At 38.0% G+C, this 27,780-nt stretch overlaps 1 protein-coding gene across 3 annotated transcripts; it reads left to right on the forward strand.

Moving 5' to 3' along the window:
- Window positions 1-5,010: 5,010 nt before the first annotated feature.
- On the forward strand, window positions 5,011-26,738 carry vps9d1 (VPS9 domain containing 1). 3 transcript variants are annotated; one of them, XR_003403527.3, is made up of 17 exons: window positions 5,011-5,217; window positions 5,632-5,704; window positions 6,712-6,894; window positions 6,977-7,139; window positions 9,398-9,509; window positions 14,718-14,780; window positions 15,483-15,535; window positions 16,884-16,971; window positions 17,088-17,173; window positions 17,269-17,771; window positions 17,902-18,031; window positions 19,217-19,422; window positions 19,604-19,688; window positions 22,669-22,773; window positions 23,637-23,753; window positions 25,116-25,268; window positions 25,991-26,738. XR_003403527.3 is itself a non-coding variant. In XM_026927770.3 (16 exons), exons 1-15 carry the CDS (start codon window positions 5,119-5,121, stop codon window positions 23,746-23,748), a joined length of 2,061 nt encoding a protein of 686 aa, XP_026783571.1. In that variant the 5' UTR covers window positions 5,011-5,118; the 3' UTR covers window positions 23,749-23,753; window positions 25,116-26,738. The 3 variants fall into 3 exon arrangements, 2 of the variants coding, with proteins under 2 accessions (XP_026783571.1, XP_026783572.1); XM_026927770.3 differs by having other exon boundaries at window positions 25,116-26,738; XM_026927771.3 differs by lacking the exon at window positions 5,011-5,217 and having other exon boundaries at window positions 6,712-6,749; window positions 6,841-6,894; window positions 25,116-26,738.
- The last annotated feature ends 1,042 nt before the right edge of the window (window positions 26,739-27,780 follow it).

Raw genomic sequence — 27,780 nt, forward strand, 5'->3', positions numbered from 1 at the left:
TTTTGAAGCACCATCCAATTTGGCTGAATCTGACAAGATAGTAGATAGATAGTCCTACATTTCAGAATTCATCCTGCTGCTTTTGTCAGCAGTCCCATCATCAATAAATACAAGGAAACCAGTTCCATTGACAGCCATACACACCCACACCATAAGAGGAGGTGGTATGCTTTGGGTCATGAGCAGTTCCTTCCCTTCTCCATACCCATCTCTTCCATCATTCTGGCACAAGTTGATCTTTGTTGATTTGGTCACACCTAATTTTGTTATCTCTCTGATGGGTTTGGTTTGATTTTTCAGCCCAATGATGGCTTGCTTCTCTAGCAATGACAGCTCATTAGACTTCATATTTAGAGTTAACAGCAACAGATTCCAAACGCAAATGCCACACTTGAAATCAACTCTAGACTTTTTATTTGCTTCCTTTAAAGTGACGTAATAAAGGAATAACACATACCTGGCCATGGAACAGCTGAGCAGCCAATTGTCCACTTACTTTCAGTCCCTAATAAAGTGCTGTAATTCCTACACTGTTCAGACAATTTGGGTGTAAAGACCTTCAAATTGAAGCTGATAATCTGCATTTTTAGCTCATATTCATTATATAATTTCAATTCCAATATCCTATGGTAGACAGCTAAAAATAACAGTAACATTGTCAATGTCCAATATCTGCCTGAATGTATGTACACTGTTCTGAACAATCAACAAATCAGAATGGTGATATATCTTGTGGTTAGCTTTAATAAATTGAAAATAGAAATGAGTGTTTGATGTTGCTTTGCAAAGAATTCTCACCTCTAGAAGCCACATAACCAGAGAAAACAATGGAAACCTTTTCACTGTGGATGTCAAAGGTCATTTCTAAGACCTGGCCACTAAAATCTTAGGTGATGGCATCATGCAACAAAGCTAGCAATCAGTCCTGACAGGTGTCAGAGGTTTTTTGTATGAGTATGGTTTCAAAGAAACAGAGTAGCAATTAGCCATCAATTACATGTCAAAATGTCTTCTGCAACCTGCTTTAAGAAAGAAAATGAGAGGTTACAGCTGATGTGCTCTTCCTGAATCTTCTATTTGCATCCAAGACTAAAAAGCAGGCGTACCTACTGTCAGGATTTCTATTTGTCTACATTGTCAGAAGCTGCCTGGATAATGTAGCTCATATGACACAAATTAAGTATTGGACAATTTGTTTCATACACAGAGATTGACTTTTATTGATACTATTCACAGAAACATTTAAACCAATTACTATAAACTGTCACACGCTAGCACCTTCTTAAAATCTGGTTAAAATACCATTATAAATCACTATAATGAAGCATATTTAAATTTCCTGATTGCATTCTATAGAGAATCATTAAAGAGAAGTTCTCCTGTTCCCTGGTCATTCAACCATAGAAAAAATATCCTCATTTGTCAGACAATTTCCTTTACAAAGGAATGATAAAAACTTGCTCTGATTAAAGAACAAAAAGTAATTGTGAATTATTTTTAGATGAGGGAAGGGTTCTTTTGAAGATGAGTTTAATCAATTGTAATTAATTCTTCTGGTTATAGGCAGTAGAGCCTGACAAGTCAGAGATGGGGGTGAGGTTATTGAACTGTGTTGAAAACCCATTAATAGCTAATAAGGCCATGATAAAATGGATACAAATGTCTGAAGCTGAATGAACCGTCCCTGATGATTAAGCCTTCTAAGATCTAAAGACTGGCAGGCCTACGTTTGCCAGTGTTGGTATCTTGACAGCCAGCTTTTACTACATTGCAATCAGATGAGTTTGCTCTCATTCACAAAAAAGTGCCCCTTTTTAACATCTGGTTTTAGATTATGTGTCAGGAATACCAAAATTCTGCAACCATACAATGTGAAATGAAATTATGTAATATGCAGAAGTGGGGCAGTTAAAATCTTAAAATGTCATTAATCCGTTAGCACCCAGATGAGGATGGGTTTCCTTTTGAGTCTGGTTCCTCTCAATGTTTCTTCCTCATATCCTCTCAGGGAGTTTTTTCCTTGCCACCATCGTCTCTGGCTTGCTAATGAGAACAATATGTTGAGTACAACATATTCAAATAAACACAATAAAATTTATATGCATATGATGATGGATGGGTTGCCCCTGCACCAAATGCCATCATGCCACTGCAGTTATTTCAAAGCATGGGCTCCAAATATTTCAATTCCTTTTCTATGAGCGCCATCTGGTGGTATTGTTATATTAACAACAAACAGGTTCTGTGGCTAAAAAGAACACAAAAAGTGATGTATTTTGTGAAGGATATATCCAGCAGACTCCAAATAAAGTTTGTTGAACTGCTACTGTAATCATAAAGACTGTCCTGTGCTTGTCCCAGGCCTCATTCACAATGTTCGCTGTTTGACAACCCAAGATATCTTATCTCACTCCTGTCCCCTGCATAGAACTCCCTCATATTTCTGAAATAACATAAATAAAAACCTGTCATCCCTTGTTCTGTCAGCATGTCAGAATAATGGTTCTATTTTTTATAATTAGCAGATAGATTTGTCCATTTTATTCCCCTTTTCTTCCAACACATAAACTCAAAAACCGGCCTGACCACACTTGATAATAAAGACAGGTCTTATGAGTAGCAGTAGGCTGGGTTTGGGAGCTCTATAAGATCTTTATTGTAGCCCACTTTTTCAGCATGCACTGCTATATGAACTGCAATGATTTAAGTTTTTCAACAAGCTACATACATTTTTGTGGAAAATACTTGATAAACAGTGACAGAGTATTTGTAGACAGGGCTGTTTGTAAGTTCAGAACTGCATACATGGACGATGGATTGATTTTCATAAGCATGAAAGCTTTTCAATTGTAAGACCTGACTTGTTTTATTATAGTGGTAGTTGACAGGCCTTTTGAATTGCCAGATCTATGTCCCTATGTATGCCTTTGTACAATATATTAGATTATATACAGATGGGTATATAATTAAAGGCAAAAACTGGTGGATCTCTTATGCTGTGTCACTTGTCCCCTTAGAAGGAACAGTCCCTGCAAATCAATACAAAGTATATTTGTATATACAGTGTCCTCCAAAATCATTGGCATCCTTTTCACTCATAAAACGAGCAGAACTGATTGGATAAAATAAATATTACACCAAATTTTCCACTCAATCCAAAAATTTTTGAAAAGGTGGATTTTATTTTTGTATTGCATTTTACCCACTACTGGCAATTAAATTAGGGGAAAAAGAAGAACATAAAAGACTAAGGGTAAGTTTCAATTTATTCTTTATTATTTTAATGGCCTGTGTCCTTAGCTTGTTTTAAAGACTTTAAAATGTCAGTAAACTCAAAATTGAAAATGACGGTTTGTGCTGTATATCTGGTGTCTTGCCATCTGCACATACCTGGCTTGTCAAAGCTTAGGGCACTGGAAAGAGAGAGCCAAAGATAGACAGACACAGAGAGAGAGAGAGAGAGAGAGAGAGAGATTCACACAAAATTCTTTAATCTTTTAACTTCTAAACAACTTTTTTTCAGTCCGGCGACTAATCTTGCTCCAAAAATTTCACTGGGTTGCGGTGTACAAGAACTTCTTTTCCTGTAAACCATCACATGAAAGTTTGTGTACACATAATTCCAGAGACCAGTCAGACTACAGCTTTCAAAATTCAAAACAGTGTGGCCAGAAAAGTACACAAAATATAATACATTCAATACTGTTTCAATACTCTTTCTAACTTGCCCATATCACATTCACTTCACAACACAGAAGTGCATAACACTTGCTGAAAAAGGGGAGGATGGGACAATATGGATTTTTTATTCCGTAAGCATGAAAACTCATGAAGCGATTTCCTTCAGGATTTGCACACTCTCATTTAAGTTGAATGGTGTACAGAATTGTATCAAAGTTTTTTATCACATGATAGATAAAAGCATTTTCTACACAAACATAAGCTTATTAACTAGCTAACAAAGCAAATGAAGTTATATCATCATACTCTACAGTATTAGAGTAGCAACTCAACAAACAACTTTGTCTACATTTTAAATACAAATTCTTTCAAAGTATTTATCCACCCATCCACTGTACTGCTTATCCTATACAGGGTCACCGTGTAACCTGGAGCCTATCTCAGGGGACTCGGGGCACAAGACAGGGGATACCCTGGATGGAGCCAAACCATTGCAGGGGACAATCCCACACATGCCCATTCACACGCTACAGACAATGTGGAAATGCCAATCAGCCTACAACACATGTCTTTGGATTGAGAAAGGACACTGGAGAACACCCCTGAAGCACAAGGAGATCGTTCAAACTCCATGCACACACAGGGTGGAGGCAGGAATCAAACCCCCAACGCTGCAGGTAAAAAGTGACAGTGCTAACCCCTAAGCCACCCTGCCCCTCCAAAGTGTTTTTATTTCTTTTTATTTTTGCTCAGGCTTACACTTTTAAACAGCTTACAAACAGCTTTTGAAATTCCAATCACAATAGGTTATGGGCAAGTTCTGCTGCTGAAGTCTACGTCTATCTGGACTCGCAAACTTCACCTGAGCTAACAGAGTAATGGAGGCCCTTAAGACCCCATGCTGGGGACTCTGTCATGGGGAAACAGTGAGAGCCAGTCAACCAGGGCATGAAAACAGAGTACTGAAATGGAGCCACTACCTTAAAGGTTCTTCTGGGGAACTCTTAAAGCTTCTATGTAGGTCTTTACAAAAACATTTCTTCATTTAAGGGTTCCCCAGAGATACATTTTCTCAGTCATAGTCTGGCTTGGTACAATGCAGTGCAGTTAGAGTGGATAAAAGTAGTGACATTTTAACAAGAAGAATAAAATTCCGCGTGAAACCGGCTGCACAAGGAAAACTAACTATATACAAATATATAAAAAATATATATATAATATAAATAACGCTTTTTATCATTTATTTAAATAATATCTTTCATGTTCTTCTGTAAGGCGGAGATGACCTTTATTTTGAAAAGAATACTTCCGGATTGGTTTGGTCATATCGTTGCGCCACTTCGCTGTTTGTTTACTGGTCCATTGGCCGTATTATTATGTGGATATTGCCCTTTTGCTGGCAGATCATTATTTTTAAAATTATTATAATTATGTACAATGGCCTGTCCTGTCAATGACATTAGTCAGAGACCTCTTCAGAATGCTATGCGACTCGTTAAAGTGGCTATTCAGTTGGATTCGGGTAACAGACATAAGGTAACTAAGAACAGATTACAGTGCTCCTAAATACGGGCTGCGTCCAAAAACACTGTATACACTGCAGTAAATCCTACTAGATTACATCAAAATAACACACCGCCACAATGCTACCGTAGTCTGACAGTAGTCTACCTACAGTGACACTGCATTTTGTTGGACTGTTTGAATATGTAGTGTGTGTGTGTGTGTGTGTGTGTGTGTGTGTGTTTGGCACTGAACATGCCTAGCTAAGCAGTCTAGGGGGATGTGGCTAGTGTTATTAGCTATCACTGTCATCTGAATGCATAGTTAGACCAGCCACATTTTGTCCCATTATGTTTCTAAATTAGTCTCTGTCACTCTTTCACTGTCATAATCATGTGTTTAAGGAAACGAATTATTTATTTAGTCTTCTTCTTCTTCCCCTTTTAGGAAGCTTACTGTGAATACTTGAGGAGTGTCAACTACATCTCTCATGTCCTGCTTCAGGATGCAGCATTTAAAGGTGGACTTATTGGTTTCTAAGTCAGAACATTATATTTCTAAGATTTATTTCTAATTTTTTTTCCTAATATTTCACGCAACGCATTCTGGGAATCAGTAGAATATCTGCTCAGAAGTGAAACTCTGGTCTCTGTGGCCCCCAAACAAGAGAAAAAAATGATGTGTACAACAAGGAGGCTTGTCTACTTGCCTGTCAATCATGTTGCTTGTCAATTCAGAAATTAGAATTCAGGCAGTGTGTTTTGGGGTGTGGCTTTGGAGAGGAAAAAAGGGAGGGGCTTTGTCTGTTTGTTTTTGTTTGTTTGTTTGTTTGTTTAGAGTTAGCTAAATTCCATTTAAATTCCATTTATTCCTATCCCGGGAACACTGGGCAGGAAATGCACTCTGATCATCACATACAGTGGTTAATGAATGAATGAATGAATGAATGAAAAAAGAAAGAAATCAAACTGCTGATTATATCTTTAAATCATACTGTATGAATCATGAGTATATGTAGTCATGTATATGATTCATATTGGTAGGTAGATATCAAAGAAACTGTTCAGAAACTTGTTACGATGGTGAAATTTTTCAGAAAGGAACGGGTCAATTTTTCAGAATGGGTTAAGATTTAGTTTACTAATGCAAAATCAATAAAACTGCTTTCAGCTTCAGCCACTATTGAAGAAGGGTCTGTCTTTTTTTTTCCCCCTCATAGCCTTTGCTTCAGCAGCTTTTGGACACTGGCAGCGTAGTTGTTTATCAACCAAACAGACAAGCAGTCATTAGTAATTTCACACACAGGAAGGGACAGGGATTACATTTAAACCATTTACTGTGGATTTGGCAGGATTTCAAGTGGAAACACTATTAATTCAATTATGTCACCTTTGACTGTGATCTGTGATTCTTTTGTCTTTGAAGTATTTGAGCATATTTCTGTCAGATTCTACCAGTTTGCAGTCTTTTTAATTGTATATTTACATTTTTTTTGTTTATTTCTTCTCTGAATTTGTTCATTGACAGCTGTGGGAGAGATTGAGGAAGTGGAAGTGGAGAAGATGGTAAAGTTGGCTGAACAGTGCTTAGAGAGAATAAAATCCTTTATAGAAAAGAGAAATGAAACTTCTGTTCTTAATTCTTCTACAACCCCAGTCCAGGCATCATCACTTGCACAGATAACCCCTGAAACCAATACCAAAACATCAGGTGAGCATTATTTTTTGCTCCCCTGATACTGCTGAATGCTACAAAACAGAAATTAGAGTGTATTTCTTGCCCCTTTTTTTAGGGACTTTCAATAAAGCAGTGATGGACTTGAGTAAATTATACCCGATCGAGCAGAACTCTCGACATCGCAGAGCGCTCTCAGAAGGTAAGGGGGAAGACTGTCCTTTCCTGCCCCCTGAACTATTCCAGAAGCTGCAAGTTGTGGAGTCACAAGACATCAAAAAGTGAGTCACCCATTGTTTCATAACCGTTCCACTAAACAATCGTTGCGGTGCAGAGTCCCTGTATTGGACTGTTGACCGTCTACTTCAACATATTAGCTTGCTTTTGTAGGGTACATAAAAATCGCACATAACATACAATATTGTGCAACACAACACACAAACAGCAGTGAAATAAGGTTTAACTCAATCAAAACAAAATTAAATCTCTTACCCCAAATATTTATTAATTTCTGAGGAGCCATATTCACATACAGAAATGATCTAAAAACTTCCCCCAAATAAGTACAGTACATTTATTCTCAGGGCTCAATACAGGGGCACATTCATTATATATCATTCAGATATGTCAAGGTTGTTTATGTAGAGCAGTTGTGCTCACTGCAGAAGGATTTCGTAATCACAGTGTAAAATCTCTCTAGAGTTTTGCACACGCTTCTGTCACAAGTTACTGCCCATGATTATTTTACCCCACACACTTCTTCACAAGGTCTGGATGTTGTCATGAATACACTTGAATACAGAGGTATGGACTGAGAGCTGGTACTCCTCTGGATGGACTATAATAAAAAAATCTTTGGTGGAGTATACTAGGAGTGATGTTTACAGAATTATCTCAGTGATAGATAAGTAAGTAGACAGGTTGTGGTCACTGTTGTTTGTTGGTGGTTGTTTTCAATAGACCTTTTACATTCATTTTTACATTCTAGCAGGTAGCATAGTTATTGTTTGCAACCGTATGATGTTCTTCTCATTTAATAGTTTTGAATAGAATGAGATGATTTTTGCGTTGCATTGGCAGTGTAATTATGATGGTGAAAATAGGCCTTCTGAGTTTCCAAAAATTGGTTTCTTTTGAGTGCATACTCACAACAAATACCAGAACAGGATGCCACCTGCATGATCTTACAGATAACATCATCATGACTGGGTTTTGTCAAACTTAAATGTATTTCCACTTTGCCTGGACATCATGTTACTTACGTGTAAATGGTTTTATCATGCTTTTAAATCAATATCACTTGTTCTGTTTTCTACAGTAATGTCGTGTATGCTTTAAGGCATATATAAAAATTCTAAAATGTTAACATTTTTAAATTTCCCCTCCTTTTCAGTGTAAAATATTTATTAATAAATATATTTTATTTATATTTTTAAAAATGTTTCTTTATATAGGCATTGAATGAAATTCTAAATCATTGAACAAGCTTTTTTTAACTGTCTAATTTCAGAAAGTACTAACTTTCGCCACATTGATGGTGTTATGACATCAAAGACTTACTGTGTGTATAAAATATTAGGAGAGAATGCCTATTTTCTATTTTGGAGTACTTTGAATGGTTTCTTTATTTTGATTCCTTTGTAATCTTTCTGAGAACAGTTCAAAATCTCATCTGTTGCACAATGTCTATGCATTTAGGTGTGTTCTGTCTGTTAATGTGTGTGTATGGACCTTAAATGAAGAAAGAGATATGATATGGACATGTTCCACTATCAGCATGAACTCTTTCAGTCGTTGTATAGCTATTTATATTTTATGGACTATAACACTGCACAGCTCTGTCCTGGGGATATTTACTCTGGCTATTGACCTGAGAAATTGATTCGTCATGGCTAACAGGTTTGTGATAGAGGATGGATCCATGCAGCATGCATGTGAAGAAACCAATGTTTGATATATTTCCAAATGCCATCAAGATCAGCCTCGACTTTTTCCACATGGCATCAGCAATTCCAAAAAGAGGAAAATTGTGAAATAGTGTAATAGAGAACTTGTTTTTTTTGTATTAATTATGAAAATATGAAGTCTCAGGTTCAATCCTGAGTTCTAGTTTCTGTCTGTGTAGAGTTTCACATGTTCTCCCTCTGTCCGGGTTTCCTCTGGGTTCTTTCGGTTCCCTCCCACCTCCCAGAAACATGCCCTAGGTGTGAATGTGTGCACATGGTGCGCTGTGATAGGCTGTGTCCCGCCTCATCCCGGGTGTTCCTGGGACAGGCACTGGATCCACCGCGACCCTGACCAGGATTAAGTAGTTATTGAAGCTTGAAAGAATGAATAAGAAGTGCATGTCTGTTATTATAAAAATCAAGGGAAGAATGCATGTGCACAAGAGAAGACATGTTACTCACTTCTCTCTGGCATTAGTGGAAGAACAAATAAGAAAGAACACTCTGCTGATTCTGCTGTGATACATACTCATTTTTATTCATTATACCATTTTTTGAAAGAATTTTGATCACAACCCAATTTTGTGTTACAGAGAATTAACACCTATTGAGGAGGCTTCATGTCTGAACCAGAAACTAAAAGCTAATTATGAGGCACGTCTGGCACGACTTGCCCCTGGTCAGGCCACACAGAAAACATCACTGGTAAATACATCTTTTCAAGCAGTTCTCTTTCCAGTCTCCTTTTTGATCTCACTTGGAGGTGTCTGATTAATTTAACACTTCCATTTACATGGATTCACATGTCCTCACCCTCAATTCTGTACCCATCTGTAGAGTATGCTAAACTGCCTGCTCTAAGTGACTTACTCCATAAGTCTATAATACAGTTTAAATATGTCAAAATCCCCCCCTTGCTTTGAACAAGCTCTTAGGTTAAGAATAACTTAGTCTGCTCTCAAAATGAGAGTGGATTGGATCACACTGGATCACACTGAGCTATATTTTGCAATGTCATAGAGGATGTTTTAGGTTTTTTCACTACAGTAGGGGGGTTCAGTATAATATCAACTGATTATATTCCAATTCATCAATATTTTAAAACTCTTTTAACCCGACTGTTCAAAACTCTACTAACCCTACTGTTCAAATTATATGTGCAAATTCGCATAGATAATGCTGACAGCAGCGATATGTCGATATGTACCAAGGTGGGCTTGAGTTTTGTAAAAGTGGGTAAAAGTTTATTAATGTTAATTAAACTACAACAGCATGTTGGCTAGTATGTATATATCACAGTAGATTTGTTTTTGTTGTTTTACTCAGACTGCAGTCTTCACAGTCTTTGGCTGAATGGAACTATTCAGGTTATGCATATGTATAGGGGTATAAAACGTTGTGGAAAGGTGCATTAGAGTAGTGGTTGTCAAAGTGAGGTCTATGAAGCATACCCAGGAGGTCAGTGGGTTTTTATTTTGTTACTGGAACTCACAATCCACCTTATGAAAGTTGTTATATTTATTACTGAGCTAATATACAGTATATGACACCTGACCATCATGCCCATATATGCCTATTCCAAAATCATGGGCATTAACATGGGGTTAGTCCCCCCTTTGCTGTTGTAACAGCCTCCACTCTTCTAGGCTTTCCACTAGATTTTGGAGTGTAGCTGTGGGGATTTGCTCATTCAGCCACAAGACCATTAGTGAGGTCAGGCACTGATGGGGCACAGTCAGAATTCCAGTTCATCCCAAAGTTGTTCAGTGGGGTTGAGGTCAGCGCTTGGGCCACTTCGAGGTCTTCATGGACCTCGCTTTGTGCACAGGGGCATTGTCATGATGAAACAGGCTTGGGGCCTGTGGTTGCAGTGAAGGGAATTTTAATGCTACAGCATACAAAGGCATTCTAGACAGCTGTGTGCTTACAACTTTGTGGCAACAGTTTGGGGAAGAACCAGACATGGGTGTGATGGTGTCCACAAACCTCTGCCCATGTAGTGTTGTCATTAACCTGTTTGTCTGGTCACTTGAATTAAATGGGTTTAATCCAAAACTCATCAACTCAAAAATATGTTGTCTTATATAATACAGATATTGTCAACTTTAAAAGTTAACTTGGGCCTAATGTGTTCTGTTGTTGGAAAGTTCAGGAATTAAAAAAAAAAGCTCTAAGGCTACAATAAACAGCCAGAATATTATTGTAGAATATTTGTATAGATATTTGTATAGTTTGATTATGTGAAATAAATCTGTGCTGTGGAGGTCCATGAACTGAAGTCTAACACAAATTATGTCTTCTTCTTTATTTTAATGTAATGTCTGTTAGCCCAGATACACACATTACAAGGCAGATATTATAGTCAGGAGGAGCTATTACAAATTTACTTTTTTTTTCAAAATTGGTGTTAAGTGGTTTACACCATAAGGGCCAACAGTAAAGAGAACAGTCACACAGCAGTTGTGTTTACATAAAAATATGTATTTACTTATTTACAACTGTGATGTGAGTCTGCTGTTTGTTTGTTTTCTCTGCTGATTACCTCCAGATCAGCTGACAGTGTTTGTTGTGTGTTGTGTCAGTTCAAGAATAGAATGTTCTTCCCAACAGAGTTTTTCGACTGATGGTGTTCTTAGTCCATGACCTAGTGAATCAGTATCAGGATGTATTTATTGATAGAGACTTCAAAGCATTTTTGTAAGTCGCTCTGGATAAGTGTGCCTGTCAAATGCAACAAATGTGAATGTAAATGTACCCCCGAAGCCCACACACACACACACACACACACACATACACACACACCCATCGCATTATAGTACATGAATATAACACGGGGAATGTTCTCCCTGTGTTTCAGGGGTTTCCTCTGGGTACTCCGGTTTCCTCCCCCAGTCTGAAGACGTGCGTTGTAGGATGATTGGCATCTCTAAATTGTCCGTTGTGTGTGAGTGTGTGTAATTGTACCCTGCAGTGGGTTGGCACCTCGTCCAGGGTGTCCCCCATCTTGTGCCCCGAGTCCCCTGGGATCAGCTCCAGGCTGCCCAGGACCCTGTGTATCCTACAGTACGCAGTACGGAGAATGGAGGGAATATATATTAATTAAAAACAAGATTCTGCTGGTTGGTTGGCACAACGAACAGCGCCTTAAAAAACCTTCCGTGACTTAAAGACTTACGTCTTCCTAAAGTACTTACTATGTTACTATATTACCTCCCCAACAAAGTTTTTGGACTGATGGTATTCTTAGTCTGTGACCTAGTGAACCAGTATCGGAGTGTATGTTACTGATAGAGACTTCAAAGCACTTCTGTAAGTCGCTCTGGATAAGGGCGTCTGCTAAATGCCATAAAAGTGAATGTAAATGTAAAAATGTACATTTTCGCTCTCTTTGCCCCAACATTGCCCGCTATTGGTCGGTTGGTATTCAATTCATGTGTATTACTGCTAGCAGCAAAAATATCTCCAAAAATGTAAATATAGTGATGGACACACACTCTTCCCTCAATTCATATAGGCCATTACAGGTCAGATCTTTAGATTAGATTATCACCTTCAACCACGTGCAGCATTAGTTCTGAGGACTTGTCAATATCCACAAAATAGCAAGTACACATCTAAACATCTGATTTATAATAAATATGTTTTTACAAACCCCAAAGTTAGCAAAAACTCTCCATTTCAGAGAGCCAGAAAAGCCAGAAGGAAATGCTCAAAAATTGTTGGAGCTGCGCGCTGTGTTCTGATTGGCTCATGGAGTTGCTTTCGGTGTTCTGATTGGCTCTTGGAGCTGTGCGCTGTGTTGTGATTGGCTCATGGAGTTGCGTTCGGTGTTCTGATTGGCTCTTGGAGCTGTGCGCTGTGTTCTGATTGGCTCAGTGGGTTTTCCTGATTGAAAAACAGAACGGTTCGGGCTGGTTTTCAGCAGAGTTGTTTCACTCGCACTGTGCAGGTGCGGTGTAGGTGTTAAGCGTGTCTTTCTGACACGTCTGAGGAAAATATTTTAGTTTTTACTAATAAAATGATGTCGTCTAATATGAGCTGATCTAGTCACGTGTAATTTTAAGAAACCCCCACCGCCCCAACCCTTTGTTTTTACTTTTATTTGGGGGGTTAATTAATTACTTTCCGGTAATTCACAGCCTGATCGGAGGGAAGGAGATGTTAAATCTGTTTTCGATTTCGACCAAGAGTAAAGCATATTTAGTACAGCATATTTAACTGCAGGGTTGCTAGCCTTGTGTTTCTGTAACCATGGTAGCGCAGGGTCACGGGCCTGACTGTGTTTTTATGCTAATGAGCGCGCGGGTCTCCCCTCAGGTGACGCCTTTGCTTTAGCATCGATTTAGCCGTTGATTCACTCAGTGGGCAGATCAACAAATTGGCTGTGTGTGTGTATGTGTAGGGGAAGTGTGTCGTTACCGCTCAGGCGGGTGTCCAGCTAGTCTGAGTTTTATTTGTACTACTGTAGTTTTAATGAAGTGCTACTAATCTAGTTTAGCTTTATCTGAGTTTGAAACCAACGTTTTACTTCAAAACGTATCTGAAAATGTTTCGACGACGCGGTCCGACTCCTCTGGGACTTCCTACGTACTGGAAAAAATTCAGAATGTTTCTGAAGGTATTATTTCATTTGAGTAATTTTCTCACATTTGAATTAGTTTAAGTTAAATCTCCGACTCGTTTGTGTTAAAATAGCCTAAGTGTTGTTTTTTTTTTTTTTTACTCAAGTTAGTTTGGAACCATTTGACCTCTTGTCCTTAGCATGGTTAACGTTTGAGTATGGAAAGTAACTTTTTTTTTCAGCTCAGACATTGGAGAGCCTCTAAAAAGTAAAAAATTAAAATTAAATTGTGTAAAAATAAAAGGATTTCCCATCACTCCTTTCCAAGTTACTTGTGTAGCTCACCTGATGCACACATGGGCCTTTTTAAATCAGCACTCAGCAAAACCCCAGGTGCATCCACATTTGCAGTGTCTAGTGTTTGATTTGAATTGAATTTGAAATTGAATTTTACTTGTCTTGGATTATATATGTCTTAAATTTTCATCTAAAAATTCTGAAAGCTTATAGATACAAATGGTTAACAGTTTCAGAAATGGTTACTGAGCTGGGTCCACATAAGCAAGCACAAGGCTGAAGCCATCTTCTGCTCTTAGTCAGAAGTAACTGCATCAGTAAAGAGTTTTATTATTATTATTATTTTTTTTTTAAACTGTATTAATCTTGTATTATTTTCAACAAAAAATGCACATAATTCATTGCTTACAAAAGTCTGCATAAGCAACAGACATGACTGCATGGCAACAACAGTTTTATTTTAAAACTTAACCATTAGCGTTTCATTTATGCCTATAAATAAAAAAAAAATTAAAGTGTGTATGTTGTTTTTTCGAAGAGACACATCACACATTACTGCTTTTGACTAGTGCCATCAACTCTGAACAGATGAGACCAGAGAATAAATGCACGCATCTCTGTCCAGTACGTTTTTCAAACAAGCCATGCTGACACATCACTACTGAGACCAGAGAGGGAAAAGGAAATTGGAGGGGAAAAAACTGATTTTTTTTTTTCGTGTAAATAGCATGAAGCCTAAACAAAGGATCCGCTAAATATATATCTCAGCAGTTCATGTTCACAAAACTAGAGTCACTGAATTATGCCGATTTTTTCCCCCATACATTGATCGCTTCTGCTACAGTGTTTTTTAAATGCTTGGATTTGCTGAAGTACTCAGCTGGGTCCCCAATTGACATCCCCTGGTCTAGTATTTTTACACCGTAACTTTTTTTTTTTTTTCTCCTGAAACTGTCTAGCCTTTTTTACTTTTAGCCTTCTTTTATTACCTGATATTTGTGGGCTGCCTAAATGTTCTGTTTCTAATGTCTGTTTTTTTTTTTTTTTTTCCTCAGACTCTCTCTCTTCAGAGACAAATGATGGAGAACCTGATTATAGCCAGAGCCAGACAAGATGCTGTATCCTTTATTTATGTGTATGTCAGACTGCAGACAGATCCAAATATAACTACAGCCTTTTTGTATGAAAGGATTTGAGATCAGTATTGCCATATAAGTTTATATTTGAATTATTTTGTCTCTGTAATGTCGTTGTCTTTAATCAGTGTTTCTTAGTGACTATGTGTACTGGGGTGGCATGACTATATGAAACTATTCTGATAAATTATTAATGATCCTTGTTGGAGTGTACAATAGACTGTACATATTTTGTCAGGATGTCCAGTGCTTTATCAGTGCTCTGACTATTTACAGCATCTCCAAAAGTATACTGTAGTCATATGTTTGACATATGATGTGTGCATTAGGTCAAACTTGTTGACTTGACTGGAAGAAAAGTAATACTTTTTGAAGTGTTGGAAGGAGGACATCAACAACATCATGAGAAAAAACACACAGCACTGTTATGTTCTCAAGTAAAATTTAAGTTTCCTTGTTGCAGATAAAATGCTATATACCAGTATGGGATTATAAGGACACAGATCGAACTAAAGGGAGAAATTAATTTAGCCAATGCCTGAAATGCACATATAGTATTTAACAATTTCAGAGGACTCAAAAACAGCTTACCTTGTGTGCTATGAAACACTGTAGGACACTCTAAATATAATTTTTGTCTGAATTTGTCACAACAACTGTAGAGGTTTTCCTGAATAACTATAGCTCCAAAGGAAGATGGAAGAGAGAAGACTCAGGCTGCAGGAGCAAGCCAACAGGTGAGCTTTTTCATCTTGGACACCAGTGATCGTTAATATTAGAGCTCTTCTACTAATTTGTGAAGGTCCAACTATAAAAAAGTCCTTGCTTACAAAGGTTGCATAAGAAGCTATTATGACTGAATGATGTTTAACCATTAGTGATTAGTTCATGCCTATAAATGAGACAATTCAAAGTGTTTTCGTGTCATAGTGGTGCTTCAGGTTACCACTTCTGACTGGCGGCATGGACTTCAACTTTAAACATTCTTTTGTCGTTGGTTCACTGAGTAGACCAGTGAGGGTAAATGAAATGAAAAATCTATTAACATATGTGAACTCTCCCCATTCCGATCTAACTTCCTTAACCCTGTAGCTATTCTCTTATCCGACGAGCTGTCTTCAGCTAAATAATCTACATAAATGCATGTGATTATCTAAAACATCTGCTGTGATGATGTTTCAAAAATTAAGGTAGAACATTGTTTAAAAAAAAAAAAAAAAACACTTTTCTCTGGCTGTTTTGTGTGCATGTTTAAATATCCAGAAGTTAATGAACAGATATTCAGTTAACTTTTAGAAGAGTCTCTTAGAAATGTCTTTTAATGTGTCGTGATCCAGGATCATTTTTCCTTTGTGATTAAACTTTCTACCTGTTGGTCGTGGCAGCAAATGTGCTTGTGTTTGAGGTGGATATTATTCTAAAATAATGAACAGAGATATTAAACACTGTGAGTTTACTATTTCAGCCTGTAGCCCTTCTGTAGTAGCACACGATCTGGTGTCAGTTAAAATTCAACCTTAATTGAGACAGAGTTTAGGAGAGAAAATCTAATTGAATTAACAAATTTGTGAACACAGTATTAATCAATGTACTGAAAGATTAATACATTTGCATGTTGTTTTTTTTTTTTTTTTTTTTTTTTTTTTTTTTTATAAACCGCCTGGTCTCTTGTCTTTCTGAAGGACACCTCTGACTTTTACATCAGACTAGTGCTGCTCTCTGCATCAAACGTTTGCTGAATGTGGTTTTTCTTTTCATATTTCTTTCACTGAATTAATGCGGATGGAGGGTATAACACGGCATGTTAGGCTAAATGCTTTTCTGGAATTACTTTTTTTTTTTTTTTTTTAAAAAAAAAAAAAAAAACACAGGCTACAACAAGGGTAGGAAAAGGTTTTTATGTGACATTTCCTTGTAACAAATTACCCCAGTAAGTTGTTATCCAAAGTTAGCTGACCTTTCTTGGGCTTCTTTACTACTTTTTAATTTTTGTTTTTATAAAAACTGTGATTGTGAAGATGGCTTCAGTCTGCTATACAGTGATTTGAAACAGTTCTCCAAAGATTTGTATGATTTTTGTTGCAGGAAGTTTTCTTCTTCTGCAATTATGACACCTGAGGAGCAGGAGCAGCGAGTTCTGTATGCAAATATATTGGAATATGAGCAAGATCATGTGAGTGTGTATGGAGATTAAATGTAGAGTTCTCTGAATGTGTGTGATGTGTAAATAAGGTAATTTACTCTTTTGATACAGCCCATTCTATTTTTAAATTATGTGTGGTTGTTTAGGATTGGCCTAAAATATGGAAAGCTAGCCTAAAGAAGAATCCAAATGATGCAACTTTGGTTTCAGGTCTGGTCACCTATCTTCTTAGGTATGGAAAGCTCAGATATGTTAATTTTATTTAGAGCAAAAAGATGTGGTCAATAAATAATAACAAATCAGTCAATTTTTTTTTTCATTTCCAAGCTGTCCAGAACATCCCGTTGTGAAGCTACTGAAGAAGCTCCAGTATCAAGTGTATAACAGGCTGTACCCCATAATAAGCCAAACTGTTCCTCCAAGCCCAATGCCTGGCCACTCTATGCCTTTAAAGCCTTCATACAGTGCACAGAGCCTGCTGCTCCCACAAAGTCCGCCGAGGCAGCTCAAGCCTGGCCTAATCCACAGCCTGTCAGACGCCTCCATCTCACTCTCACCACTCCCCGACCTCAACGCTAACAACACGGCATCCAAAATAGATGCAGAAGAGTTCCCAACCCCAGTCCCTCCGGACCGGGAGAACTCTTTTGAGGATCTGGAGCAGTATATGACCCAGCTGGACTGGGCATCAGCTTGTACAGAAGACACAGTCTCTGATGAGACCTTTGACTTGACCCGCAGTGACAAGGAAGCTCACATTCAGGACCTAGAGGAGCGAGCTTTGAAAGAACACCTGAAAGCCACAGTCAAAGACATCCACAATGCCATTGGTAAGCAAACTCGCATATGTTTAAGTAAGGAGGACAACATGACCCTCTACAGCCATTAAAATTTAATCTGAAAATCATGACTGTGTCTGATGAATATCTGAATTAATGCCTTAGTCTTTCTCTGCTTTAGATCGTCTGCTGTCTCTGTGTCTGCTTTCTTTTGAATGTCTCAACACTGCAAGCTCCAAAGACCAGTGTGTAGCATGCATAGAGGAGGTCTTCTTCACCCCAATATGGGGCCCTCTACTGGCACTCTTTAGGTATTTCATTTTTGTAGCTCACATGCCATTACAGACAGTACATATGAATTAGTTATACTTGTGATTATAGGGATCAAGTTCTATTTACCTGTAGAATGGCACTACAGATACAGATACTAGAAATACACTGGTAGCCCATTAACATGATTACCCCCCCAACCTAAATAACTCTGAATAAAGAACAAAGAATAATTTAAATTGGGTAGCAGTGTGCAGGGTTTAAATAAATACACAGAGCAGCTGCAGCTCTTGCCTAGCACACTGAGTATGTGTGCATTTAGACAGCGTTTTGCAAACAAGCAAATTGGCAAGTCACGCATGAGGTGATTGAGTCAGGCGAGTTATAGCAGAGAGAACACTAAATGGGGGGAATTGGGTGCACTCCAGGAGTCAGGTGGAATAAGTTCAATACGGCAAGTTCGTTTAGGTTCTTTAAGTGAACCTGCCTGGTCTTGAAATGTTTCTTTTGAAATGAGCATATTTACATCAGTAAGGAGCACCACACTGGTCTCCTGGTGAAAGAATTGAATACCATGCGTGCTGAGACCACAATCTCAATACAGCATACAGGAGTTGGACAGCAACAATTCAAGAAACCAAATCTTTCAGATAAGTTTCAGCTGTTTTTACAAATACCTTTTGAAAATTTACCAAAGGTGATTAATTTAATTTCAGTGCGAGTGTTTGCTCAGTCTAAACCGTAGATGGTGCTCTTAAGCTAGAAGCAAATGGAGTCACTCTGAATGTCATTTCACCCAATAATATAAACCACAGGGTTCAAACCCAGTTTCCAACATGCCTGATTCAACTAATCAGGAAAAAAAAAAAAAACAGCATTTCTTGAGTTGAAGAGGATGTGTTGGAGCAGGGAAAAAACTACTCCATTTGCAGGATGGGGTATGCCAGGACCAGGGTTGAGAACCTGTTATGCAATCCATTAAACTATAGAATAATTATTTGTAATCTTTTTAAAGAAAATACACTATTAAAATCTCCATATCAAATATACCAGGTTTTGTGAATATAAAAACCATAGATCTTGTTATGCCATCAGTAACATGTAAACTTTTTTTTTAAAAACTAATTCAAGTTGTCCTTCTAAAGGCCAACAAAAATCATTTATATCCTTCAGTTTTACTGTGTTTATGCAAAACTGTATTTAGTTTATACCTATGAATACTTCAGGAAGGTGCATCGAGATCGAGAGCTGGCTTTTGAGAGCAGTGTTCTCCTGTACCGTAATGTCTCTCCTGGTGATGTTGGTGTAGCAGACAAACTGTTTCCCAAAGACCCCGCTGTTCTGCATGGTTCCTACCCATACGAGTCTGCAGTGCAGGAACTAAAACTCCTGTGTAAGGACTGCTGTCCTCAGAAGAAGCTAGAATGCATAGGTGAGATGATCTGGCACAATAAAATGAGTAGTAGTAAATAAGTAAGTAACTGATCTAATCAACACTCCTTTATAGCTTTGTATTATGTGGGGAAGAATTAGATTCTCATTTCATAGACCACATCAACCAAGCATTGGATTTGACTGAAACTTTTTGTTGTTGTTGTTGTTTCCGACTTCAGTGAGAACCTTAAGACTCATTTGTGCCTGTGCCGAGCATTACCGTCTCCTTCAAGAGAATGATCCATCACCCAAAACAGCAGCCATGTAAGTAGGCCAAGTTTGAGTTGTGCACTAGAAGCTGCTCAGCTTGCTCTCTAATTGCTTTCATTCTTTTGCCTTGCATTAAAACAAAAGTTGGAGATAGATGTGAGGAAGTTGCTGTGAAAGTTTTTGAGTTGAGTAGGCAACCTCCTGCGTGTCCCTTTGGCAGTCTGTCAGATTTCATCAGACCCCACAGAGGCCAAAGCATAGCAGGAGGGCTGTCTCAGCCCTAGGCCCTCAGCGGGATGCTCTGAACTGGTTAGCGTGCTATGTGGGTCGTCCTGTCTGGAACATACACAGGCCTCGACATGGTGTCACGGGAAAGTGACAGAGTGCTCTTGGAAGAAGGGTCTGAGGATTAGTCAATTACCTGCCAGGAAAAAAGGGAGAACTCAAATGTAACTGTATGAAATAATTTACCTAAGGTTGGAGGACAAGAACTGTTTTTTTTAAGCAGGTATGAAAGAGTACTAAAGTTGAAGACATATTTTCTAAACATGATTACAACATTCACTAGCACAGCCTGCAATGGTGTCCTTAGTGACTCTAAATAGTAGTGCGAACATACAGAGATCTGAAATAATTAAGTTAAAAATGTTTAGAGATTGAAAAGTGATAGAAATGAATAGTGTATGTTGGGCATATACATGTTAAATCTCTTGTTTAATACATTCATGACTAATATGCATCAGCTGAGTAAAATTTTGAATTAATATGTGATAAATTGAAATTATGCTTTTATTTAGCTACAGTACAGACTGGACAATGCAGTAGACAAAGCTTCAAACACCTGTTTTTTTTAACTGAAAAAACTGAACTAACTGAAGCCAAACTGAATTTTTTCCACACACACACACTGTGGAATTTGCTGGGTTGGCTGTTGAGAACCTATGCATGCAAGATGTTAGTGGAGTGATGTCTGGCCATTAAATCTAAGCAGCTCACACAAGCCACTCTGCTGTGTCATTGGGTTTTTTAATGTTTTCATTAAATGCACTTGTAATCAGGACAGTAAAAGTGAGCTCACTCAGGCATCCGGCTAAGTGAAAAAACAACTTCAACTATCACCACTTTACACACAGGAACTCAGCTGGCACTAATTTCATCCTACCATTTTTCAGTTTTTGTGTGTGTGTGTGTAAAATACACTTACTGTCCATTTTATTAGGGACACCTGTACACTTGTGCATTTTATGCAGTTATCTAATCAGTCAATCATGTGGCAGTGCAAAAAATATCATGCAGATACAGGTCATGAGCTTCAGTTAATGTTCACATCAAACATCAGGATGGGAAAAAATGTGATCTGTGACTTTACCGAAGGCATGGTTGTTGGTGCCAAATGGGCTGGTTTAAGTACTGACTTGAAGATTCAGACTTCAACTGTCCAGTTTGGGTGAGTCATTAACAGAAGCTCCTGACCTGTATCTCCATGATTTTTTGCATTATGCTGCTGCCAAATGATTGGCTGATTAGATAACTGCAGGAATGTGCAGGGGTTCCTAATAAAGTGGGCAGTAAGTGTATATATAGGGGGCACGGTGGCTTAGTGGTTAGCACGTTTGCCTCGCACCTCCTTTGCCCTGTGTGCATGGAGTTTGCATGTTCTCCCCGTGTTTCAGGGGTTTCCTCTGGGTACTCCGGTTTCCTCCCCCAGTCCAAAGATTGCTGATTGGCATCATCTTGTCCAAAGTGAATGAATGGGTGTGTGTGTGATTGTGCCCTGCGATGGATTGGCTGCAGGCTCCTCACGATTCTTTAAGGGGTATTTGGGTCATATAAATGTGCGTGTCTGTTTAGGTCAACAGTGGTGTGTTTTGTTTCAATTTGGATTCATTGTATAAGAGTTGTGTGGGTGTTTGTGTCTTGTTTGAAACCAGAGTTTCCTTTAGTACTCAGTTAAAAATGTCATATTCCCAGAGCTGTGTGTGGCTTTGGCCTGTAATGAGTATGGTTTGAATTCATTGAATATGTTCAAGGGATTTTTTGGGGCTTGGTAATGAAGTTGTAATGATAAATATGCTATGATAGTATGAATTGGAGCAGTTTGTTGGCCTTTTTCTGGCCTTTTTGTAATTTAGGTTTAGTTTGTGCCTGACGGTTAGGGCTTATGCATTTGCTCATGCATGTCTGCACAGGAACAATTAAAGTATTCCAACGCTTTCTTGTGCTATTGCATTGTGTCTCATTTCTTTTTGTCTCTTTATTACACAGACTCTAACACTCATTTACACAGCTTTAGTTTATCTCATGAACAGTAGTTGTTGCCTTGTTCTCTCATTCTTTGTTGCATTGTCTCCATTCTTTTCTTGTCTTTAAAATGAAGAGGGGATCTCATGGCGCATTGTCTGAGTTAATCTGGTCCCCCACCCCCTCGGATAACACCCCAACCTCCATGGTTTCCACTCTCTTACCTCTTACCTGAGGTCCTTTTCACCATGCTGTGAACTTTCACTCTTTTCCCCCATCTTGCGTGTCTGTAGGATTATTGACACATGACTGCATCCTCATGTATTTTAGCAAAACCATCATGCTCACAAAAACCAACCATCATCCAGAAAAAAAATCTGTCCAAATTATGATCACATTTAGTCATTCGGGCAAGACCTGAAATGTCTTGTGGACATTACTAGATATTAACTCATAATTTTATAGGCCTGGAATTACAGCTATTTTGGCATGGCTCCACTATGTGAAGCTTGTTGCTATGTACACCGCTTGCTTGATTAGCTGAAAGATATCCGGTGTCCTACAGGCCAGCAAGAAAGGGGACACCCAGGTACTTTCTCACGCTATATTCACACACTTGTGGGTTTTTTTTGCCAAGTGGTGACTCTGAGGGATTTGCACTTTGCATGAATGAACTATCTGAAATATGAAGCAACATTGTTGCCTCTAGACATGAGAAACTATGAGGTATCACTGTTCATTAGAAAGAATTATCTGATTTTTTTTTCTCTCTGGTTAATTCTGTCTCTTACAGTGGAGCAGATGATCTGCTGCCTATTTTGTCATATGTGGCCTTGCGGAGTGAACTGCCTCAGCTAGTCTCTGAATGTGCTGCATTGGAAGAGTTCATCCATGAAGGGTGAGTCCCTGAAATTCAGCACTCACTCGTCCTTCTCTAGTCTGCAATATGTAGTATGCCTAGGTAACGTTAAAGCACGTAACAATAGCAAATTGGCGGAGAAAGGGCATTCAGTTACATGGTATGCGTCAACAATTCAAATTTTTATTGTACTGGAATTCCCCCTTATTGCTGCTTATTGCAACTTGCAAAATAATTCAATCACATAGTGATATCTCTTGAGTCTTTGTTCTGCTGGATTTCATCTTGACCCCACTCTTGGGTGCTAGGGTGCTATTGCGTGCCTACTGAGACCGCAGCCAAGAGCTCTGTTTATCTGCGTAAAAGCCACCCCTTTTTACAGCCTGGTTAGGTTGGCAGTGATGAGGGAATTTCCATCACACTCTGGTTTGCCTTTTTTCCTTTCTATAAAATGCAAATAAAAAATTCCTTTCAATGTTTGTGTAACTTAGTGGTTTGGAAATATTTGAGGACAGAGCAGTTGGAACTTAGTGTGCTGTATGCTAGAGAAGACCACATGTGACTCCTCTTAATTATTCAGAGTTTAATTATTAGTTCAGATTACAGCAGTTTTGTTAATTTAAATTACAAGTTTGACATTTTGTTCCTGGTCTTAGCATTTTGCCTAGAGGTGACGGGAGTTCAACTGCTACAAGACCTTTATTTAAAATACCTCCATTCATCTTATTGTCCGTTGTCATCACTCAACCACCTATACACGCATACAATCTGTTAGGGAAGTGATACTCTGGGAAATGCTTTGCGTTAGTTTGTAGTATTTAGGCTGATGTTGTGATAGTATAGTGGTTTCCCCCATGAGGTTTTTGGATCAGTTTTAAAGGATTTGTGAATGCTTTCCTCAGGTATCTGATTGGGGAGGAGGGCTACTGCTTAACCTCAATGCAGAGTGCCCTGACGTATGTGGAGTCACTGCACCTGGGTGGAGCTTTGCAGCTGGCTGCCAAACCTACCTGAGTCAGGTAAGAGACACTGCACCACTCATTCAGTAAAGACACTGTACAGTGAGTCACAGTAGGTGTGGATGGTGCACGCACACATACAAGTTATTGAGCCCAAAATTAGAATTTGATGCTACAATTACAGTTTCCTCCTTTTTTTTTTTTATGAGTACAAGACCTTTCGTAAATTAAATAACTAAGCATCTAAATAATTGGTTTTATTTAATGGTTTGAAATCATATGTTCAAAGCATGTAATGCTGAGTTATCTGTGCTTTAGGGTGCAGCAAGAGGGACGGGCAAGTTGGTGTTGTCTGAGTTCTTCCCAAAAAACAAAAATGTTAGTTAGAGCAGTTACAGCCCAATCATGCAACCCCAAAGTGCACTATTATTTAGCTTTAAAAAAAAAAAAAAGCACTCCCTCAAGCAGCAGTAAAGCCATGGGGAGCGGAGGGAGACCTTGTCGTGTGCAGTGTGCACATTCAGTTCATAAGCTTTAGTGTTGTTCATGTTTAATGAAGTGATGTGATGTAGTTGTCACTATAGTTGATTATTTTCCTATAATGGAATGTCCTGAAGCGGTTTAATCCTCTTATACCATGGCAATTTTACAATAATTAATTTTTTATTTAATTAATAACATCATAATTCTTATCTGCTTATAGTTAACATGTTGTGGAACTTCTGTGGAACAGGTTACAGAAGTGCCAGCATTGCTAACAGTGAAATCCCAGCAGGCAGAGAGAAACAACACAACTTAACCTAGAAAACCTAGCATGTCAGTGGACACAATGACTCCATGCTAATAGCATAAATTATCAAATGTATTGGTTGAACTTTTAAGTGCAGTCTGCAGAACTGTTTGAATTTTTTTAAAAATAAGTCAAGCATATAAGCTTACTTTGTAAAGTTTCTAGAAAATTAACATAACGTTAACAATTCCTTGTAGTCCATATTATGTTGCACATCATAATTTTACAACTGTTGTGGAAAGATATTTACTGTTGCTAAATCATTTAATATTTGTAGATCTGTAGCATTGGTACAGAATAAAAATAGGGCCTATTCTGTCATAGATCTCTAATGTTAGCACAGTGCGCATTCATCTCACTGTTACACACAACTGAAGTGTTTGTGGCAAGCTGTTTTAGGCTATAATGTCATCATTGAGAAAAGCTCAGTGTCTGTATGTTGGCCAGCAACATGATCATTTTTGACACGAGTAACATTATCAGAAGAGGATAAGGACTCTGATTAAAATGATTATTTAATACATTTAGCTCAAAACATTATTTGTGAATTTTTGATTGTATAGACTGTGTTTAAAAGTCATTTGCTGTCTGAACTGCTTGTGTGACTAGCTTGTTTTTCTGTGTTTAAACAGTGGTAAGGAGGTACACATTTTTGCAGACTGCGTGCTTTTCCCCTTCAGTCCTTCAGTCCAGGACAGAAACTTCTCATCCTTCCTCCTCATCAGGGTTGCAACATTAAACACCTATCATCCATTCAGCACAGATTGTAGAAGGGGTTACACAAAGTGAGTCTGGAGCTTTCCAGCCTCAAAAGCGTGAGAGCTCTGAATCCTGCTGTGTTGCAGAGTTACATCCCAAATGGTCTCGGGTTAGAGGAATGGAATCGGGTTGATGTTATGAGGGAATTGTTTTGACCGTTTCTCATTTAAAGGAAAAAATGAAATCAAATCGCGTGCCTAATTTTATTGTCTCTTCATCGTATTCTGTTTTCCTCATAATGTAGTTGTTTGAAGTGCTTTACTGTGAGTGAATAGAAAACTAAAGCACTACAATCATTTGCTTTTTTTAATTACCCAGACTAGTACAGATAGCTTCTCAAGAAGTATAATAGCATAATTGTTCTGTTTAAAATGACTCAAGGACAGTCGTGTGAAGAGATTGCTATGACTAACTTGACTGCAAATTGTGCCATTTAAGTTTATTTTATCATTGTGTAAACCCTGAAGAAAAAGTTATGACCTGCTATTTCAATGAGGGAAAAACAAGGGAGTCTGTTCACTTCTGGCACAGTATAGTTAATGCAATTGAGCACGTTTCAGACAAATATCATCCATCTAACTTGATGATTTTGGGGGCATATATGCTTTAGTGAATGATGTTCTGCCAAGTCATTGAAGGTTGGATAATAAATGGAATTTCTTGAGCTATCCACATCCTGATCTTGAAAATAGAATAGTATGAGAGATATGCCAGACACTTTATTTTTCTTTCTTTTTGACTGTGGTAGGTGACCTGGATCAGCACTGGATCAGCACTTTGAGAAGCTTAACACATGGTCTTGGACTGCATATTTACGCATTCATTAAATATTATCTTTAAGGTTCCTATACTACATTATACAGATTATATAACATTGCACTTTGTCTCTTTTTTTCTTACATACGTTATATTGTTTGTATATGCAATTATATATATATATATATGTGTGTGTGTATGTGGTCCTGTTTACTGTATTGCTGCTTTAAAATGTTTTACTAAAGTTCCTGATATTTACTGTTTTACAAAAAAGTGTTATTTCAACATTTCAAAAAAAAAAAGTAAGTTGTATCAAAAGAAAAGCATTTTGAAAGGATAACTTTGGTAGTTTTGCCAACATTCACTTTCCACTAGAAGGTTTAGTTTTTATACTTTTTTAATGTGATGACTTTTTGATGCATCAGTATATTTAAACTGAATGGTGAGGCTCAAAAAAAAAAGGCTTAATGTGTACGAATATGAAATGCTGGCATTGCTGTACCATCTATCTAATGTAAATATATATCTAGCCTAATGTAACATCTGTCTAATATAAATATGTATTTATGTCATTTTGTGTTGTAGTTTATGTGGATCACTGGCTGCAATCATGTCAATCAGTTGTATGTTTTCTGTATTGCTTCTGCTAATAATCTTTAATGTGAATTTGTTGAAAAGAATTCATGGGAGTGTGTGGTATGTCTTGGATTTTCTAATAATAAAAACATCAGTAACCTTTACCTGGTTTGTCCTTCACAGGTAACAGGTACAAGAGAAGCAAAGGCAGAAAAAGTTCAACTTTGATTTATTGAAAATATCTTGATTTTCAGGTTTCTGTGCCAGGAACATCTAAGAAGCAGATTTCTAGAATGTTGCAAGATATTTCATGCCAGGTAAGACTGGATTAAACATGCCAGTCTTAATCAGAGGGAGGTGCAGCCAGTAACCTGTGGTTTACCCTCTCTCGTGCCTGTTGTTAACTCTGATAGCCAGCTCATTGTTGTCTTTCCAATTCTTTTGTTTTGCCTGCTACTTGAACGCTTCAGTGCTTGTCTGCTTGCAGCCCCTAAAATGTTGAATATATTTCTCCAGCAGGGCACATTTTTTGTAGTGATTTAAAGAGGAAAAAATCCACTCTGACCCACTTGCATATTAAACTTCATAATTAATGTGATCTTCAATGGCATTCAAGGCTTATTTTGTAATCAGAAATTCCGAGTTGGCTTTTTTATTTAAACTTTTTCATTGGCAAGTTGGTCTGTCTTCATTTCGGTTAACAGTTACCTACATTACCCACAATGCCATTCAACTACCTGCTGAAAGTGGTTCCAGTGGGATTTATGCTGCATTCAAGTCCTGTCTGAAATATTGTCATTGCAAGGTGCATGCACCTGAATACCACCAAAATGGCATGGTTACAAATCGAGCATTTTTTTTTTCCTATGAACTCTGATTTTTTCAGAGTTGGGGACATATCAATAACTAAAAGTCATGGTGCTAATACGAATATGATCCCTGCAGCAGACAGTAAGATTTATGTAAAATTTTGCATGTTAACTCTTCAGAACAGCTGTAGTTTGTACAGTTGATTAATAAAGTTTTCTCATGTCGTTCTTTTTTTTTTTTTTCTTCTACCCCATCATGACCTCTGAACTTTCAAGAAGGACTTGAAGGCATCATTAGCCCTTGCTTCATCTCTACTGCTTTAGTCTTCTAGTCTATCCAGCTCTCTTATTTCTTCATCTGTAAACTCAACCCAAACAGATCAGGTTCCAAAGCTTC

The sequence above is a fragment of the Pangasianodon hypophthalmus genome, chromosome 6 (genome assembly GCF_027358585.1).
Source record: "Pangasianodon hypophthalmus isolate fPanHyp1 chromosome 6, fPanHyp1.pri, whole genome shotgun sequence".
Lineage (NCBI taxonomy): Eukaryota > Metazoa > Chordata > Actinopteri > Siluriformes > Pangasiidae > Pangasianodon > Pangasianodon hypophthalmus.

Bases quoted from the DNA above. Each gene is read 5' to 3' on its own strand.
- vps9d1 (XM_026927770.3), top strand. From the start codon at position 5,119: ATGGCCTGTCCTGTCAATGACATTAGTCAGAGACCTCTTCAGAATGCT. The intron at 6,895-6,976 runs GTGAGCATTATT...CCCTTTTTTTAG, and splicing joins AACCAATACCAAAACATCAG to GGACTTTCAATAAAGCAGTG. The intron at 22,774-23,636 runs GTGAGTCCCTGA...TGCTTTCCTCAG, and splicing joins GAAGAGTTCATCCATGAAGG to GTATCTGATTGGGGAGGAGG.